A 20,237-nucleotide genomic window follows, 5' to 3' on the forward strand; every position below is an offset into this window, starting at 1 on the left:
AAAAATAAAAAATTAATAATCAAAATAAATAGTAATAGTAAATAATACATAAGGCTGCCTTGCCTCCCCGAATATGAACTCCTCCACCACAGGAACATAAAGGTCCTAGAAGCTGAAGTTGAAGAACCAGACAGTACTCACTTCTCAATCTCAATGCCCAGAGGATTCGCAGGACGAAGGGACAAGGGAGGAATCCCTTTATTCCTGTCAGTCCGCATGTCGTAATAGTTCATTTCATCCACCCACACTGCAGACTGATCTAAAATGCCTGTAAAAGTTAGAATTATGCACACAGTAAGATAAGGACACTCCAGACACCTTTATAACTCACCACACTATTTTATCTTTTAAAAGATTTAAGGGCACTACAGCTCAATTCTTTCACATCTGGATATTTTATTTTTAAAAAATGCTGAGAATCTATAGAACGGCAAAAGTAAAACTTCTTGGATTATGGCTTCACTATACGTTATTCAATGGAGGTAATTTCAAACCACTCACAAGACAGTCTAAATAACATAAAATTATTTGGACACTGTTACATAGTAATGATTAAGTTGATAATAACATTTGGAAAATAAATTATAAGATATAATATGACTTACAATGTCTCTTTATTCAAGAAAATGCTCTGAACTCATATGAACTTTTGGAGAAAAAAAATAGCTGAGAAATCTCAAGTCACAAGCCATTCAAGTTAAGCATTAATTCCATAGGAAGCTTCTTGCATGTGACTGCTGAGAACCCACCACATACATATGACTTGTATTTAACATCAAAGTTCTTTTCTTGACTTCAATAATCTAAAGTTATTTTACTACAGGTGCAAGACAAATGTTTTGAAAATTGTTTTTAAAAACTCTCTCTCTCCAAGCATTAACATGTATTCATGGATAGTTACGCAAAAATAGCATAGTCCTTGTTATTTCTCATTCTCTTCATTATGCCAAATGCTGGAAATGTCCTACATGATTTAAAGAAAAAAAATCTTAAGCTAATATCAATTTGGTAAATCCAACAGGATCTCACACAATTAAATTAGCTAAAGAATGCATAGCTGGCAGAACAGAAATAGCCAGATTATTTGGGAGGAACTGACTCGGTGCAGACCTGAAAACAAGACACAGCTCTGAGACAGCACTCTCTTTCATGGGACTAAGCTCCGCACTGCCCTAGTCAGAACAGCACATGCCTGTTAGCACTGCGCAGCCTCTGAGCTGGAACAGAGCAGTGCTGGATGATCAGGAACTCCGAGCAAGTGTGCTCAGCTGGATGGGCTGGAGTGGCGGATGCTGAGGCTTCCCAGAAGATGCCTGTCTGAGTACCAGGCAGCATCAGGAGCCTGTGCAAACAGACTACTTCAGCGGCCACAGTGGACATTAACAAGGGCTGGACAAGCCAATGTAGAAGTCTGACATTCTAGGCCTTGTAGTGGAGTACACATGTTCTTGTTTTGATGCCAAGTGTGGGATGGAAAACAGACTTGTGAGAGAACAGGTGATGTTTATCCACTAGAAGATGAACCACCTCGTGAGGGGACTGGGTTTTTGCCAGCTGAAACACATCTTAGCACAGACTCTGAGAGGAGATATAGGTATAGGTATAGGTATAGACATATGAACACAGAACAGGGGCTTTTGGGGTTGTGGTATTGCTTGGCTGTTCATTGCTCCACATCAACACACTCCTAGGAAGAACCGCTCCAGAGAACACTTCAGGGCTCCAGGTTCCGGCTGCTGTTCCAGGTTTCAGCAGCAACTTTGGTTGAACTGCTGGTCTGCTGAAATCCTGCCGACTATGCCAGGGGAATTGTTCCCAGGAACTGAGTCCAAAAAGGTCTACTTCTCCTGTTCCCATTAACCTCTTTTCTCTCCTATCTAGGGTAGGTGGGTTGGAAGGGAGGTGTAAGCATGAGAGAACATCAAATAAAGTAGGTTAGGAAAAGGTCGAAGCCTACAAGGCCTATCATTAAATCTGGCCCCCATCTTCAATGAGCCATTCTAAATTCTCTGGGCTGGGTATTCAAAATAAAGTTATACTTTCACCTAAGATTTCTTCATGTACTATATATAAACAAATATTATAAAATGATGAATTTTATCAAAATGTTGAAACTTCCTACAAAACAGGCTCATGCATTTATTTCCGTTCATTTTCTGAATGTAATATACATTAAATATATACTTAATGGGGTTATATTTCTGTATATAAACATATACATCACATACTAATTCAAATTTTAGTTTTCCTCTATTCCTTACATTTTTCACTTCAAAAGTATATATAAGGATTTGTGGAGATAAGCAATATAGAAAAAAACTGCTATGCACTGTGATGGACTAAAAAAAAAAAAAAAAAAAAAAACTTTCTTTTTCACTTTAAGAGAAACACTGCCTGAATTTAATTAGGATTGATGATCTTATATACACAAAAATTTTATATTCGTATATTTATAAATGATCTTACAAGATTAAAATGAGGAATTTAGCAATATTTTATTCAGAGAGATAAACGTATCCATGGAATGTTTTTAAAAGTACGATTTGTTCTTTAAAGTGCTACACACTTTACATTTGCATTCTAACTTATCCACTCCTATGAGGCTGATAACGGTACATTCTGCTTTTACTCCCAGGAAACAGGCATTAGAGCTACATTGTTGTTGGCTGTAAGAGCCTCTTTAGAAATTGGAAGAGTCTGGTTTCTCCAACCCAAATCTTCACAGCTGCAAGGTAGCAGGAGTAAGTACACGGGAAAAGAGGAAGCGCAGCTCCAGAGGGACAAAGACAAGCGTGGAAAGCTAGAGCGTTGCATGCCTCCTGGCCCTGGACGGCACAGAACAGTAAAGAGGGGTACTATTACATAAGACCACCGAAACTTTGGCCAAAGCAGAAGCTATTTCACTTAGAATCTTAGCTGTATGACAGCATTAAAGCAATGGCATATGCTCAAGATCAAGAAGCAAAACCAGTATTCCAAACTGCCCAGGGGACAGAATTTGTCAGGAACTTAGAAAGACAGTTCTCAGTGCTGCCTTCACGCTGACAGTGTGTAAACTTCAGCTTAATAAAGTGCTTTTCAGAAGGGAACGCTGCATGGTGAGGTCAGGGCCAGCTCTGAGACTCTATCATGAGAGAAAAAGTCATGAACAAAAGAAGGTAACACAAACTCTGAGATGCATATGGTGTGGTCAAAATAAACACACTACATCTAATGTTTTTATACAAAGTTTACCAGTTTTAAGAGCTAAAGGGCAATACTTTTTCTTAAGTATAAAGTAACTAAGAATCTTACCTATTTTTTCAGGTTTGAGTAGTTTAAAAGAGACTGTTGACGTTCCTTTGCCCCCTGACTTGGTTGTGACAATAATGTCTCCTTTGTCATTTTTGGCTTGTCCCACTCTACACACAATTTTGCTCGCAGACATCCATTCTGCTGTGAGGAGGCAATTATGCCCACAAATTGTCAAGCCTGAAAGTAAAAGCATGTATACAACAAATTAAAAATTAAAAGTTAAAAGACGCAGCATCTCCTGTTTCAACAGATGCCGACGGCAGTGCCTGGCACAGGCAGTGAGATTTGCTGATGCACCAGCACTCCTCTGACCTTCCTGGTTTTCTCTCTGACACTAAGATTTCTGTCACAGCCTCCACTATCAGCAGTATCACAACAACCATGGGGCTACAGCTATGTCCAGGCACTCAGATTAGTTAGACTATGAGACTTAAAATTGTTTCAGAACGCATTGCTATTATTGACACAGGGTGGTAAAATACATAAATACACTTAGCAATCATTTCCTAAAGGACTCTAAACTTACCCATCTTCTAAAACTAGTCTGTGTGTGCTGTGTCCGGTGTTGAGTTACACAGTCTTATTGAGTGGACTAAATTGGGTATTTTACCTAGTTCAAGCACAGGCTAGAGCACAGTGGCTCACAGAACGCTCGTGGGAACACTACATTGCTCTCAGTTCTTACATCTCCACAGAGCTTCTCAGTGGCAGTTTATCTGCTTTAGTGGTCTCCTACCAAAACTCACTATACTAGCCTTCCATCATCCAGCTTCCCAGTAAACTAGCATCCCAACTCAGGCCCATCACACACCAACAGTGACTGAAGGCAATGGCCAGGCAAGGCATAGCATAAAACCACAGTATTGTGAGGCCTTCATTAGATAATTACCCTGCACGTAACAGTGCTATAAGCAAACTGAGGAATGCGGCAGATTTCAGATACACTCCATATGAGTAAATAGGATCAAGATCCAGGAAGGCACAGCTGGCATTAACTACCCAAGAATAAGGCTATTCATCTGCTCATACCTGTTTTCAAGGTTCTTCCGATTTGGTATTTGTTCTGCATTTTAATCCAAAGATTAATAATCAGTATATAATTTAGATATAGAATCAAACAATTATTTTGAATATCACAAAATAAAAATAAGATCATGTGAACTTTTTTTTTTTTTTTTTGCTTTTTTTGCTTTCTAAAAACTAACAAGTCTACTTCATGAAATCTAAGAGCATCAATTATTTATCGTTCTGGGGCACTGAATGCTTTTTATTTCTATTGTTTATACGTTGAAACAAGGCCTCACTATGTTATACTGACAGGCCTGGAACTCTTAAGTCAACTACCCTGGGTTCAGCCTCACAGAGATCTACCTCCTCTGACCCCCAATGGATGGACTGAAAGGAGCATACCACCATGGCTGATTTAGCCTCAGTTTTTAAAATGTAACAGAGATTCCAAGTAAAGTGGTTTTTATAGTGTTTGACTTAATTAATATAGGCGTCATTTCAGTTTTAAAAAAAGCACTTAAACTATTTATCAAGTTGTGTTTACTCCTTTTAAAAATGATTTCTTGGCAACAGATGTCAAAAGCTAAACTAGCAAGGTTATGAAAGTCATATGCACTTGGTCAAATAAAAATAGCATTGTCCAAAGCTAAAGGGAGATTAAAATGGACAAAGACTACTAAAGTGCTAATATTTTGACACGACGGGTTACAATTTTAGAAACAAATCACATCTATATGGCACGTTTTCACGCTTTGCAGGGATTTTTTTTTAACACCACGGATAAATAAACAACTGGACTGAACTATGTCAAAAGTCAAGACACTGGATAAGGCCCAACAACGCTTGGGCTGGAATGTGGCGTCTTTGGTGGAGCGCTTGCCGAGCATGCACAGAGCCCTGGGCCGGATCCCCAGCACAGCATACATTAAGCATGCTTGTGCATGCCTCCAATCCCAAGAACTGGTAAGAGGCAAAAAGACCAGAAGTTCAACGTCATCCTCTTCACTCACCTATCTTTGTAAGAATAAATTTAAGAGCTGTTTATGAAACTACCAAAAACAAAATCACACACAATATAGTTAAATAACACTAGTAACAATGGTTATCTGGTTAACTACAGTGCTAAACTTCAATTTTCTTTCTCTAAAAGGGAAACATTTTCTGGGTAGTCAACTAGTAGTTAACACAGGGAACACAGTTCCAGCTCAGACTCTAGAACTCAGCACTGGGTCTCTGTCAGTTATGAAACCAGTCGAGAGAATGCTGAGTCTAAAATGAACTCACGGGAAAGATTAGAACAATATCCAACAGCATGTACTTCGAATTCAACTCTACACCCTCATTTACAGCTCATATAATCTATCAAAAAGTTATAGTTAAAATTTACACTCTAGCCCAGCTAACCAACATTCACTTCTATTTTTAAAAAGTTTTAAGGTTTCATCATTAGCAAAATAAGCAGGACACTCCAAGCTAAAGAGATAGGAATAAGTCTCAGCAATGGCAAATTTTCTAAAGGATTTGTAGAAAGACAGCATTGATGTAATTTGATAAATAATTACTTTCATACAAAAAAAGAAAAAGAAAATAACTCATTTTAGTTCAGGTCATTTTATAGAGATCACTACTTCAAAACTACATATTTTCCCTTAAGAACTGAAAATAAAACCCAGCTTGCCACAATGTATCAGAGCATGCCCTTACCTATGAGGTCAGTGGGACCAGTACCCAGGTTCTCCCCTCTAATTATGACCTTGGTCCAAGGAATCCCTTCATTTGGAGAGATGCCTGTCACAAGCGGGGGCTGCCGGGATCGAGACATTGTGCTGTGTATAGCAAACACGTGACCCAGTTATAGAAGCAACCTGTTAAAAGAAAGAAAGAAGGATTGGTACTGGTTGAGACGACACTGACTACAAGCATATGCATGCTTGACAGTTGATACCAACACATGAAAAGTATTCACTCACTACAGTTCTAGAGTTTTGATTGGTTTGGTCATTCAGTATATCATCAACATTTACCAAAGATGAAGTTTATAATGGACACTTGTTAGCACTGTGAGAAATACTCCAAAGAAATAAATAGCTAAGTCCTGGGTTCCAAACATTTTCATCGTATTGCCACTGTGTACTCTAGGCCTACACAACTGAATCACAAATAGATACATGAAATCATCGTATTGTTCTACTCTCCGAGTTTTCTAAGAAACATTCTCTACTTGTAATTAAAATACATTTATATTCCCTTAAGTGTAGAAATTCACTTCATTTTGAATTATTATATATATTTTCTACCATGCAGTAGTTACATTTACCTACAACTCATTATACAAATGTCCTCATAGGAATTACTGATGCTTTCTGAAAACCTATGGCATAGATTTACAGGCAGAAGCACATATTTGCTTACTAACAAGAACAAGGAGCATGGATAAAAATACACATTGGGATGTCAATTAGAGCTGGGCTCAAATACTGTACTCTCATTTGCTAATTCCACTCTAATTTAGTGGCCTTTTTTTGTACAAAATGAAGCTAGTGGTAGAACACATTCCATAAGATTATTATGCATATTATGGAGATAATCCTTAGAAACAGAACATGGCATATGGGAGACAACTAATAAACCCTGCATTCCCCAGTATTCCAGGGATTTAGCTGCTTCAGGAGGTGGGGACCAGGCTCACAGGCAAACAGCGAGAGCTTGCTGGTTATCTGCGTGATTATACACCAGGAAGCTGGACCTTCGGTCCTCCTTCTTTCATCCTACACAGTCAGGCAGATTAGAAGCTTACTTTCTTAGGAAGTCACAGGATGGGTGGGGAGTGGGGGTCAGGGGTCAAAAGGAACCTGAGGAGTAAAGTGGGATCCCCACCACCTGTTCTTACGGCATGGATCCTGATATGAGAACATAGTCTACTCTTGTGTAGGAAAAAAAGACCCAAAGAGCCTGCATGTACATGTCCCCAGCTATCACAAGATGGTAAAGTAACAGATAGGCAAACTATTACACATAAACTAAATTCAGTCAGTTGTCCACAGTCTCATTCTAAAATACAGAATGATCAACAAATCAAGAAAACTATGGAAGAGATGGAAGGCAGACAAAACATGTCCTTCCCATGATGTCGTTCATCCAAACTAATCACTTAGTTAGGGTTTTATAGCTATGAAGAGACACCATGACCAAGGCAACTCTCATAAAGACAAACATTTAAATTGAGGATAGCTTTCGGTTTCAGAGGCTCAGTCCATTATTTCGTAGCAGGAAGCCTAGGCAGACATGGTGGTGCAGGAGCCAAGAGTTCTACATCTTGATCTGTAGGCAGCAAGGAGGTGACTATTCCACCGTGAGTGCAGATGGAACACTTAAGAGACCTCAAGGCTCACCCCTACAGTGACACACTTCCTCCATCAAGGCCACACCTCAACTAGTGCCACTCCCCATGAGCCAAGTATTCACCCACATGAGTCTTTGGGGGCCAAACCTATTCAAACAACCACAGACGCTGAACCTCAGATTTCAACCTAGAAAACAGAGACTCTGAAGGAGTCAGAAGGATAAAATGAGGTCATTACGGGACAGCAATCCAATATGACCAGTGCCCTAAAAGAAGCAATTAGGAAATGCACCCAGAGAGAAGACCATGCAGGGCTACAAAAAGATACTACATGCAAGGTAACGAAGAGACTTAAGGGAAACAAGCCCTGGCCACGTCTTGATTTTGGACTTCCAGCCTCCGGAATGATAAACAAATGCATTTGTTTGGCTAAAACACCTGTCTATAGAAATGTGTTGGCAGCCATAGCAAAAGAATATAGCATGCAACAAAAGAATTTAAAAATGTGTAAACAAATTAGTATCTGCAAAGAAAGCTTTCAACCCTGAAAGGAAAGCATGCCATGAAAAGGAACCAATGCACATGTGCGCGCACACACACACACACACACACAGAGCTCTTAAAACCTTAGCAAAAAAAAAAAAACAAAAGCAGCAAGATTTGTAGAGTACTAATAATGCAGGAAATGTTCAGTACTGTCACCCAAAGATGTACTGAGTCTACAAGAGACAGATGTGTATTTGGGAAACAAAGTGGAAAGGAGGAGGGGCTATTGTTTAAACTTCTGCAACAGGAAACTGACAGCTAATGTCTAAAATTTACTGTCAAGAAATGGCAGAAGAGAGGAAGAGGCATGCAGAGCTGAGTGCCAGGAGAGAGGCAGGCAGAAGTGTGAAGTCTGGCTGGGCTGTAAAATCAAAGATTTGACTGGCCTTCCCCCTTGGTTTCGTGAAGGGAAGTGTTAATCGTTAGAACTTCCCAAATAATGGATTAGACTGTGTTTGGCATTATCGGGCCCCTCAAATCATACTTGAGCTGAGTCCAACAAGATGACTGTGTCCCGTCAGATGGCCATGATTCAAAGATTGAGGTTTTGGGCAGAGCGGACAGCCACACACCCACCTACGGGGAAGGCTATGGAACTGAGTTCAGTAACATACCCAATGACATGATGACACCTATGTAAATTCTTTAATTCAAACAAAATTCCCTAATATCACTTTTTTTAAAAGCTAAAAGGAGATCATCACTCATCCAAACAAGGTGATTTAAGGCTGTCCTGAGTCCTCGCCTTTTATGCAGCACCTTCCCCTATCAAATAAGCGGTCAGAAGCTTCCTGTCAGAATCTAAAGGTCAGTCTCTCTTCTTGTCTGGTTCGGACTTTCGCTCTTTTCTGATTACTCTTTCCAGTATCCCTCCACTCTCAGCAACTATCCACTAGTTGTCCAAAATAAGCCTCTAATCAATGTCATCCTTGCTTTTAAAAGCTCAAACTAAGGCACCAGCCAAGGACAATACAGGAGGTAAACTTTAAACCCCTTCCCAGATCTAGCCAATGGTCAGAATATTCTCCACAGTTGAGTGGAGAGTGTGATACGACTTTCTCACATACTCTGGTGCCTCACATTTGACCATGTCCCCTGGAGGGGGAGACCTGGTGGCACTCAGAGGAAGGACAGCAAGTAGCCAAGAAGAGACTTGATACCCTATGAGAATATATAGGGGGACGTAATCCCCCTCAGGAACAGTCATAGGGGAGGGGAATAATGGGAAAATGGGGGGGGGAGGAATGGGAGGATACAAGGGATGGGATAAACATTGAGATGTAACAAGAATAAATTAATAAAAAATAAAAATAAAAAAAAATAAAGTTCAACTCCAGTCACCATTATCTTTCAAACATAGACAAACACACACTTGACATGTAATGTCCGTTTTGAACCTTTTCTCTGAATAAACTCTTCTCCATCAAAAAAAAAAAAAAAAAAAAAAAAAAAAAAAAAAGCCTTCGTAGGATACCCACAGTTCACAAAATACTTAGTGCTGTGTGTAAAACTTGTCAGAACTAGACTCTTGTACCTCTCTCTCCTCCTTCACCTTCAGCCACTTCATTCAAACCCAGACTACTGAAAACGCCACATCCTACAGCATCAAGTCATTAGCCAAGACTTAGTCCTTTCCTTAAACATTAACAAGCTCATCCATTTCATTGCAAATCTGCATTCATCCTTAGTAACTGGCAAAATTCTACACCAAAAGACTGTTTCAAAGAAAATTTCTTTATGCTTTATTATCAGCAAGTGTTTGTATCTCAACTTTATATGCCTAAAACATCTCAGTAAAGAGGTCACAAGGAGGAAAAAGTGCGAAACTCAACTACTAAATCAACTCAGCAGTAATAAATTGGTTGTTTAGGGCTGGAGAAATGGCTCAGCAGTTAAAAGGACATACTTCTTTTGCAGAGGACACAAGTTTGGTTCCAAGCACAACACTGAACAGCTTACAACCACCTGTACTCCAGCTCCAGAATGATTCGATTTGGTGTCTCTAGCCTCTGTGGGTACCTGTACTCACATGCACACACACATAATTTAAAATTTCAACTATTTAAAATATTCTAGAAGGAAACAAATAGAAAGTAAAAGCTTTCAAATTCTATTTGCAAGCTACAGCTCAGCTGGTAACACTTGCCTAGCTAGCATGCATGAAGACCTGGGCTGGATCTTCAACACTGAGGTGGCAGCCCTTGCCTATAAGTCCAGAACTTAGGAGATACAGGCAAGATGATCAGAAGTTCAAGGTCATCCTCGGCTATATAATGATTTCTAGGATAGCTTAGTATGAATAAGAACTTGTCTCAAAAATTTTTTGATTGAAAACATCAGTATGAACAATGAAATATACAAAAATACACACATACAAACTACAAACAGGGATGGTAAAGACCTAAATAAGTGAAGATCTATATCACAATCATGGATCAGAAGACTGGATGCTATTAAAACAGATCACACACATGATCTATAAATTCATGCAAGTTTAAACAATAATTTTGGCAAAATAACTCAAAAATTTCTAAATATAGTCAAGCAACTTAGAATAGTGAAATCAATTTTAAAAAGAAAAAAGTACATAAACTCAAAATACTACAAGTGTACACTAGTGAAGACAATGTATTATTGCCATTACGCTGGGCAGATAGATGGTGGAAAAGCTCATGTACACTCACTTGACTTCTAACAAAGGTTCCAAAGCAGATCAATGAAGAAAATAGGCAATTTTACCAAAGTGTTTAAACAATTGAATATGTATTCAGAATAATAAAGAAAAGCTTTAACTATAGTCCCACACCCTTACAAAAGTCACTTCAAAGTAGGTTAGACTCAGACGTGAAAACAAAAATTATAAACTACAAAGATGATGCCATAAGAAACTATCAACATTGCTTGCAGGGATAGATAAAGCTATTTTTAATAAAAAAAAAAAAAAAAAAAAAACCTACCAACATTGCCTACATGTATAAGTAAAGCTATTTTTAATTTAACAAAGAATAACCATACATTTCTTTAAACTGATTGGTTTTTAACTTCACCAAAATTAAAAGCTTCTGCTCAATCAGAGACGTATCCTGGAAAAAATATTGCAGAATAGACATATATAGCTCTACAGCTCCACCACCCTGCATGTGCCTGATGTTATCAGATATATGTAACTAAGCTTATATTTTTAAAAATGTGCAACTTAGTAGCAAAATATTTTGTAACAAGTAAAAGATTTGAAAACACTTCACAGAAAATCAATAAATTCAGTTTGGGATCTGATGGCACACATCTGTGATCTCAGTACTCAGCAAGCTGAGGAGGACCATAAATTGAAAATAGTCTGCTACAGAGTGAGACCCTGCTTCAAAATAAGTTTTATATGAATAAAACATGGGTATGCAGATATAATATATGAATACATACACATACAATGCATGCTATATAAATAAGTATATATATAATGTATACAGTTGATAGAAGTACTTAGGAACTTGCCATAGTGACTATTTCAAGCTGCAATCACCAGAGGAACAGTATCTTCAGAAAGGCCGCCTGCTCTGAAGCTCCTTATGTACCACAAACTATTTTCTCCAGAAAGATGGCCCTCACATAGAAAAGAGGACACATACAAGAAATGCTCTGACACTGCATGCTCCAGTAAAGAAGTGAACAAAGGAGATGTGTCAAGAGTGTAGGGGCCTAACTAGAAGACAACTAGTGTCCAAACTTGAGAAAATTTAGCATCCAAAAAAAAAAAAAACCCAAAACTGTCCAGGTGGCTCTCCTGTCCTATGTCCTTGATGTTACAGTATTAAACCCAATAAAGGAAAGGTCTCTCTTGGGTGTCGCTGTACCCCTTGCCTGCTTTTAATAGTGCACATTGAGGAAATATAAAGCAAAACTGATCACAATAGGTTGTCTATGTTTTTAAAAATATATAACTCTATTGTAGTAATATAATCAGTGAACAGATACATAGAATAATTACTGCAGAAAGACCTTTACTATCCTATGAACACTAATTCATACGTAATTAAAAAGAAAACTCACTTAGAGAACACTAAACTAATAAGCATATGATTTTTAAAATGGATAGACACATAGTATTTAATCATCTCCCTGTTTATGAACTTCAAAGGGAAATCAGTGTATTATCCAAGCCAAATTTATAAGAGTATTAGATAACCCTATAATGACACTCTGAAAGTGTCTGGATCAAGAAAAAAATTAAAAGACTGAATATGCACCCCTGTTGGTGGACATTTACAGATTAGGCTTAAATATCCATTACATCCAGGAAGGGCTACTGGATGGGATCCCAGAACAGGACATTTTTTTCTATCAACCACATACTGGAAAGATCGCCATTTGGACTCGGGATTAAGTGTATAGTGTCACTGGTAAATTTTCTACAGAGGATAACAGCACTGTGACAATATGAACTCTGTGAGTAGCAACTATATACTGAAATATTTAGAAGTAGTGTACTTGATATAACTGCACTGTGCATAGGAGCCCTATGCTTAGCAACTGGATATTCAAGATTTTAGGAAGTGCTGTTCTTTATTTTTCAAATATAATCAGACAAAGTCAACAGGTAAATGGAAAGGATAAAGAAAATGGGCCAAAATGTATTTGATGATCTGGCTACGGGACTTGGCAGGAACTGTTATTTCCTTTTTTTTTTGAGACAGGGTTTCTCTGTTTAGCCTTGACTATCCTGGACTAGCTTTGGCTGCCCTTGAACTCACAGTGACCCACTGGCCTCTGCCTCTCAAGTGCTGGGATTAAAGGCGTGCACCACCACCACCCGGCATTTTTAATATTCTTCAAAGTTTTGGTTTGGGGTTTTTGTTTGTTTGAGACAGGGTTTCTCTGTGTAGCCTTGGCTATCCTGGACTTGTTTTATAGACCAGGCTGGCCTCAGAGATACACCTGCCTCTGCCTCCCAGGGTGCTGGGATTAAAGGAGCGCACCACCTGGCCTTAAAAGTTTTTTTTAATTTTGAAATTATCTCAAAGTTATCAAAAATAACGTTTTGATATCATTTTTAATTAAAACACAAATGCAACAGATTAACATCCCATTCAGCTCACTAATTAAAAAACATGATATGTATATATACCTAACATTGATAAAATGCAAAATTAAGCAACCAATAAACTGATTTTAAATAATAGAGATAATCAGTAGGCTAATAGTAAATAGTTAATTTTATATAAAAATAGCATTTTACAAATAATTATTCTTTTAAAGGGATAACTATAGCTTTCTTTGGCTGGTCCTCTAGAAGATGTAATAGTGTCTCAAATACATATGTATATGCCCAGAAACTATAACATGGAATTTAGCCTGGTAATGTATTAATAAAAATTTAAGGACCTACAAAGACATATACTGTGGGTGGGGGGTTAACAATTCTTTTAGCAAATAATGTTGTCTCAAGGATGCTACAACATTTATTGCATGGAAAATAGAAAAGGAAAGGTTAAATAATTGATTTGTCTCATGGATCAATATCCAGTAACCGATTCTTGACAAAGGTAAACCTTCCTTTAATTGGCATGGAAAATTGGGTATCCTGAGGTATCTTACCAACACTATTGAGCTATAACCGTGAAATTACAGCCTAAATTGGGTAAGGATGTAGCTTCTTTGAACTACTTTCAGAATCTAGTCTAGTTCACATAATAAACTAGATTTGAAAGTACAAGTGCTCTGCTCTCCTTGTTGCCAGAAAAACAGTAGCATGACAACATAATGAAAGTAAGTACCATTGACATTACAGGGGAAAAATGGCTAACAGAAGTTCCTGTTGGTAGTCTTGAGAATGGTGACTTTGGTCAGCAGAAAGGGATGTGCTGATATTGACAAAGTTAAAAAAGAAGAAATTTGATCGATCTGATGAATACCATCAAGTCCCTCATCTGAACAAACTGTACCCCAAAGATATGCAATGACTTTTAGGGCAGCAAATACTCAAGTGCTTATTGCTCAAGCATGAGGATCCAATTCAGCCTGCAGAACCAATGTTGAAAAACAATAAAGCAAACAAGAGTGTGGTGGCACACACTTGTAATGGGGAGGCAAAGGCAGGTAGATTCTTGGAGATCATCAGCTAATCAGCCTAGCCTACTTGACAAGCTCCAGGGCCATGAGAGACCATGGCTCTAAAGACAAGCTCCTGAGGGACATACCCTCTGGTCTCAGCACACACTACGTAGGAACATGCATGTGCACACACACACACACCCATATGTATATGTATATGTATATGTACATGTAGAACACCATGGGCAAAAGGAAAAGTGTTTTAAAAATGGAAGCTTGGTTTACTCAAAAATTACTCATAAGCAATGTCATGGCTTAAGATGAGCAGGGAGCTCCAGGGATTCAGCTTTCTTGAGTTAGCAACCATAATAGAGTGGGCTTTTAAGTGATACAGATGCCTTTGTATCATCATCATGCTTCTAAGACCCCAAAATACTCACAGGTTCTCTAAGCTATACTTGGATTGACTCTCCTTAGGCTTTTAGATATCCTCTCTATCTGTAGCAAGCAGATAATTATGTCTCCTCAAGTAAAGTCATAACAGCCCCTTAAGTAAATACAAGAAAAACAGCCAACTCAACCTTTGTATATGATCAATCCAAAGCCGTACAGTTTACCTTGAACAGCTAGAGGTTATGGGTACCAACTTTATGAAGCACGAAGTTTGCAAATAACCTCACTTCCCACAACACCAAAAGAAGGTGGCTATTAATTTACAGCAGTACAGTATGTACCATAGCTATGTGGCCATATTACACCTTTACTTTTATCTCCATTGTGAATGGCACCATGTTTAGTCTGTATACTTAAGCTCTAATATATAGCCCTGGCTGTCTACAGACCAGACTGGCCTTGAACTCAAAGATATCCACCTGCCTCTCCCTCCCAAGTGCTAGGATCAAAGCCGTGTGCCACCACCACTAGGTGATAAATTTTAACTATTTAAATTTATATATTTTATAGTACTGAATGTCAATACTATCATCTACATATATTTATATATTTTTATTAATTTAAAAATATTTTATGCTGCAGGGCTCCTCTGGATTAAAAAAAAATTGTTAGGAATGTGCACACACAAATAACAATATGCCTATCAGTGGACCAAAGCAATTAAAATCCATGTTGTTCAATAGCCAAATGTATACTGTAACAGGACAGCAAAAACCTGAAGATCTTGGAATTTTCTCAAAATGGTCCCTCAAAACTGGAACCCAGACCAAACACATTTTAACAAATATGTGATATACACCCAAGCACAAAATCCATCGTATTCCTTTCAGAGAGATTGAGCTCATTAAATTAAGTCTCTCAAAATAATGTATGTTTATTCTAAAAGGAAAAATTTCTCATTCTTCACAATAGCATTTCATAAGAAAATAATTCAACTGTTTCAAGATTCAGTTATTTTACTTTATTACAATCCTTTTTTTCCAAAACTACTAAGTTGAATACAATTTAACTGTCAAAGCCAAAAAGCAAACACATGAACAATCCAATTATTTCTTAACATAATAAAAGGAAGCACTCAACAAAATAAACACCCTATATAATCCATGGGGGTGCGGGCTTTTAACGCAAATAACTCAAAGAGTCTCAGTTCTAGAAAGATCTGAAATTAAAATTTCTTTAAAAATGAAAATCGGGGCTGCTTGAGTATTTATGAAGCAGGAATAAAATACTGAAGAGAGGTGTCTTCATGAACCAAAACAAGATGAAGCAGAGTATTGCTCAAAATATTACACAAGGCCACTGTGGGGTTTATCTGCTGTCCGTCGAAAAACTGTAGGAGCTTCCTGTTATTTACCCGCACTTGCACCATGTTCTCCGGGTCTTTGCCTTGAGACAGACCCAGAACGGATTTGGGAGGAATTCCAAGATTTTTAAAATAGCTTTTAATAGTCACTGTATCAGTTTCTACGCTCAAGTTCATTTTGCCGTTTAGATTTGCTTCCACCAGCACACGATCTCCCACGTTTGCCATCTTCTCCACGATGTTCTTCAGGGTCTTCAAGGCTGGCAGATAAACACTCACATCAGAGGCCCGAACCCGGGGCGCGGTGCACGCTTTCCACCACCTCCGGGGAAGCACCCTCACAGGCAGATCGTGGACCATGGCGCGGGTGTGGCCGGGGCAGGACGCCAGCTCCACCGCCACAGTCAGGCAGGGGCGCTGCTTGTTGGTGAGCTGGAGCTTCAGGGATGAAGCGTTGCCTGCATTCCTCACCGCTCTGGCCAGATGCTCAGCCATGAGCTCTAGATAGATCTCATTGAACTCCTCCGAAACACCCTCCATGCAGAAGCGGTGGAAGGCTTCCTGCCTCACCTCACCCCACAGCTGGGCCTCCCCCAGCAGCCCAGTGGGGCAGAAGCACAGCCTGTCAGGGCACACGCGGAGGACACAGACCTTTGCCAGCCTTGCTACGGTGCCGCTGACCTGGATAAAGAGCTCTAGAAAACGCTTGCTGGAGATCCTAGCCCGAAACTTCATGGTTCTGTGAGAAGAACGCAGCCAGGGAAGACAGTTGGTTCACCTTTCCGGCGTGAAGTGCAGCCTGCTTACCCATCCGGCCTGGGGCACAGCCGGCTCACCTACCCAGGCTGGAGTGTACCCTGCCGCCCGCCCGTCCCTCCAACCCCAGCACTGCCTGCACTTGGGTTCCATATGCCTGTATGCCTTACTTCCACCTGAGGCAACCTAGGGCAGACGCTATGGGAGGGCACTAAGAGCCGTCTCTGGACCCATCCTCACCTTCCTGCCCTATTTCAATGTGTCACTGATTCTGGTCTGCTCATAAGAAAAACACTTTACATAGTGTGACCACAATTAAAAGAACCACTGAGATAACTAACCATTAAAACATTTGGGTACATACATAAAATATATACAGTCTTGTTCAATCCAGACATTGCTTGCAGATGTCACTACACGTGACTTACAAACAATGTGATATAGTAGACTTGCATTTTACAACCTGGTATTTGCACCTAAAATACATAGATAATGGGCATCATTCCATACTATTAAACTCTAACAAGTCTATATCATTTTCATGGCTGCTTGGTTTTTCATTATATTGATAAAATAATTATTCCACAAGAGGAATTCATATGATCCAATTTTTACCTGTTACTAGGACAAAAATGAACATCTGTTATACAAAATACTTTTACTTTTGTCAATATTTACTTGCATTAAATTTAAAGGGGAACTCTTGGTCATAGCACGTACATATAAAAATCTGTGTTACCAAATTGTCCCAGAGAAAAATCTATCAATATACCTTCCTATCAGCAGCATCGTATAATAATCTATTGTGATGTGATAGGTAGAATAAAATGGCTTCAACTTGCAATGTATATACGTGAATTTTACATTCATGACTTTTTATGGAGTTTGCTGCTTGACTTTTAAGATCTCTAGTAAGGCCAGGCTGGTGACACATGCCAATAATTCCAACACTGGGAGCCAAGGCAAGAAGAAAGGATCACAAGTTTAAGGAAAGCTAGGGTTACATTCCAAGGCCAGTCTAAGCTATATAGCAAGATTTTATTTCAAATAAATAAATGAGTAACAAAAGAATAAAATCTCTGTCCCTGTGAACATTGCTCAGATTAGTCTTTGGCTTCCATACTGTTTACGGTACTCTCTGCATGTGATAAAACAATGAATCTTCCTTTGTTAAATGTATTTGTCTTTCCTCTGTACCTCCTAGAGTCCTGATCATGTGAAATACAGAGTAGGCAGCTCAACCTTCTATTCCATTCTATTACAGCAGAATGTTTGCTCAGTTCCTGTCCTTTCAACTAGGAAGGGGTACCATAAGGTGTTGCAGAGACTGAGATCTGACTGGCTGCTGCTTCATCTTACTCCTGACCCAAAATAAGTCCTGAATCTCATCCCATTCTTAGCCCATAAACAGCAGTATCTCAGCTAGGAGGTCACAGCAATTAGTGGCTCTATGTCAACTTTCAGTTCTTCTTTGTCTTAGTTACTGCTCCATTGCTGTGAAGAGACAATATGACCAAGGCAACTCTTTTAAAAGGAAGCATTTATTGGGTGCTTGCTAACAGTTTGAGGGTTAGTTCATTTACTTCATGGTGAGAAGCAGACAGACATGGTGGTAAGGCAGTAGGCTAAGAGCTTTACATCCTTAATCCACAGGCAGCAGATAGAGGAACACTGGGCCTGGCAGGGGCTTTTTAAACCTCAAAGCCTACCAGCACTGACACACCCCACGCCAACTAGGCTATATCTCCTAATCCTTCCCAAACAGTTCATTAAGTAAAAATTAAGCATACGTACATGAGCCTATGGGGGCCACTCTCATTCAAACCATCACACTCTTCATAAGCTGCATTTGCCAATGGATACCCTCAGGAGTTCCTCTAACATGCCCATCTCTCTGATGATCAGATTGTTGGGGATCGGCTATTTCAAGTTCTCATATGCCACAGACACAAAGGAATATATTACAATCCTCTGTCTGCTTCTGTACTTATACAGTGTTCTATCCATTAAAAAACAGGGACTCAGTGATCACCATATAGGGGATGACTCCCAGACCTGCCATGTCTACCATGAGGCCCTTGTACTTTTGGTCCCTGAGGAGGGGGACTACAGAATATGGTACCTATCCTGTTTCTAGAACTGAGCTCACTGCAGATGTCAGTCTGAGATGGATATTCAGGTTAGCATCTACTATAGCTTGGACATAAAGTGTTCCACAAAAGTCAACAAGTTAAATGTTTCATTCCACAATGGTGCTACTGGGAGATGCAGTGAACCTTGAGAATGTGGGCCTAGCCCTCAGGCCATTGGGGTATGCTTTCAAAGAGAATGTGGGTCCTTGCCTCTGTTCTATTTCTCTCTACTCCCTGGAACATGAGAGCAGTGGTGTTGCTTCTCCATATACACCTGCAATAGCATGTTGCCTAAAATAAACCTGTCATCTTTATAATTGTCTCAGATATATCATTATAGTGACAGAAGCTAACCAACACAGATGAAAGGACAGGTTGATGGTATGAAAAGGACTTTTGGAATAGGATAGAACTTTAGGATGGACTATGGACTAGGATGGGATGATACAGAATGCTGGGGTGGAATGGGATGTAGGGATGCAATGGAATGAAATGTGGGACGGAACAGGATAAATAAGATGGGATGGCATGGAAAGTAAAGGGATGAGCTGCAGCACTGGAATGAAATTGAGTGACAGAATGAGATAGAAAGGACCAAGATGGAGTAGGATGGGATGTTGAGGTGGGAAGGCAGGAAGGGATGGGTGGGATAAGATAGATGAAATAATGGGATAGAATTACATAAGATGGAATGTCAGGATGACATGGGAAGCAACACTGTAATGGGACCAGATGTGATGGATGGGATACTGCAATCAAATGGGAGACAATTAGAGTAACTGTTCCCTAGAGTGACAAAGCCCCACCACACTCAGGCCGGAAGTCACATGCTGACCCAGACCATTTCTCTCACCGGACTTATTAATATTCCAGACCTCAGCATCAATCCCACCCTCTTTTAAAGGAAGGGGACCCAAAGGGCTCTCTATCTGTGTAGAGTAAAATAATCAATGTCTGAAGTAAAACGGTAAACCTCTAAGATCTTGTAGTAGCCTTTTAACTTACAATTTGAAATTTTAACAATTTTTGGCTTTTAAAGAATTCATGATGTACACTTAAAATATTCACGTCTTTTTAACATCTAACTGATTTTCTCAAAATGCTTCCACAACTTAATTGACATTACAATGCTGTAAGAAAATGTTACATAAGATACACAAGACATTATCAACATTTATAAAGCAGGGAGAGATACAGCTGTAACCGTGACCGCGTTTTGATTTCTTATTTACAGTTGGGTACTGTTGGGAGTAGACTGTTCCCTTGTGTGAAACAGAAACTCACTATATCCATTATGGCATCTTTAAACACAGATGTCACAGCCTTGGCCTAAGAAAGTTAAGTCTTCTTTTTC

The 20,237-nt window shown here is 39.2% G+C and overlaps 2 protein-coding genes across 2 annotated transcripts in view; both read right to left on the reverse strand.

The window, feature by feature from the left end:
• The window catches only part of Exoc2 (exocyst complex component 2), a 167,247-nt gene that overhangs the window by 126,554 nt on the left and 20,456 nt on the right, over positions 1 to 20,237 (reverse strand). The window contains exons 2-4 of the mRNA XM_051169545.1: positions 6,007 to 6,167; positions 3,295 to 3,471; positions 142 to 268 (exon numbers count right to left, since the gene is read on the reverse strand). Coding sequence (XP_051025502.1) covers positions 142 to 268; positions 3,295 to 3,471; positions 6,007 to 6,124 — 422 coding nt within the window. The 5' untranslated portion in view covers positions 6,125 to 6,167. The remainder of the gene's footprint in view (positions 1 to 141; positions 269 to 3,294; positions 3,472 to 6,006; positions 6,168 to 20,237) is intronic.
• Positions 15,871 to 16,863, reverse strand: Hus1b (HUS1 checkpoint clamp component B). Its single transcript, XM_051169497.1, has one exon. It carries the CDS (start codon positions 16,728 to 16,730, stop codon positions 15,900 to 15,902), a length of 831 nt encoding a protein of 276 aa, XP_051025454.1. The 5' UTR covers positions 16,731 to 16,863; the 3' UTR covers positions 15,871 to 15,899.

This window comes from Acomys russatus, chromosome 3, assembly GCF_903995435.1.
Source record: "Acomys russatus chromosome 3, mAcoRus1.1, whole genome shotgun sequence".
NCBI lineage: Eukaryota > Metazoa > Chordata > Mammalia > Rodentia > Muridae > Acomys > Acomys russatus.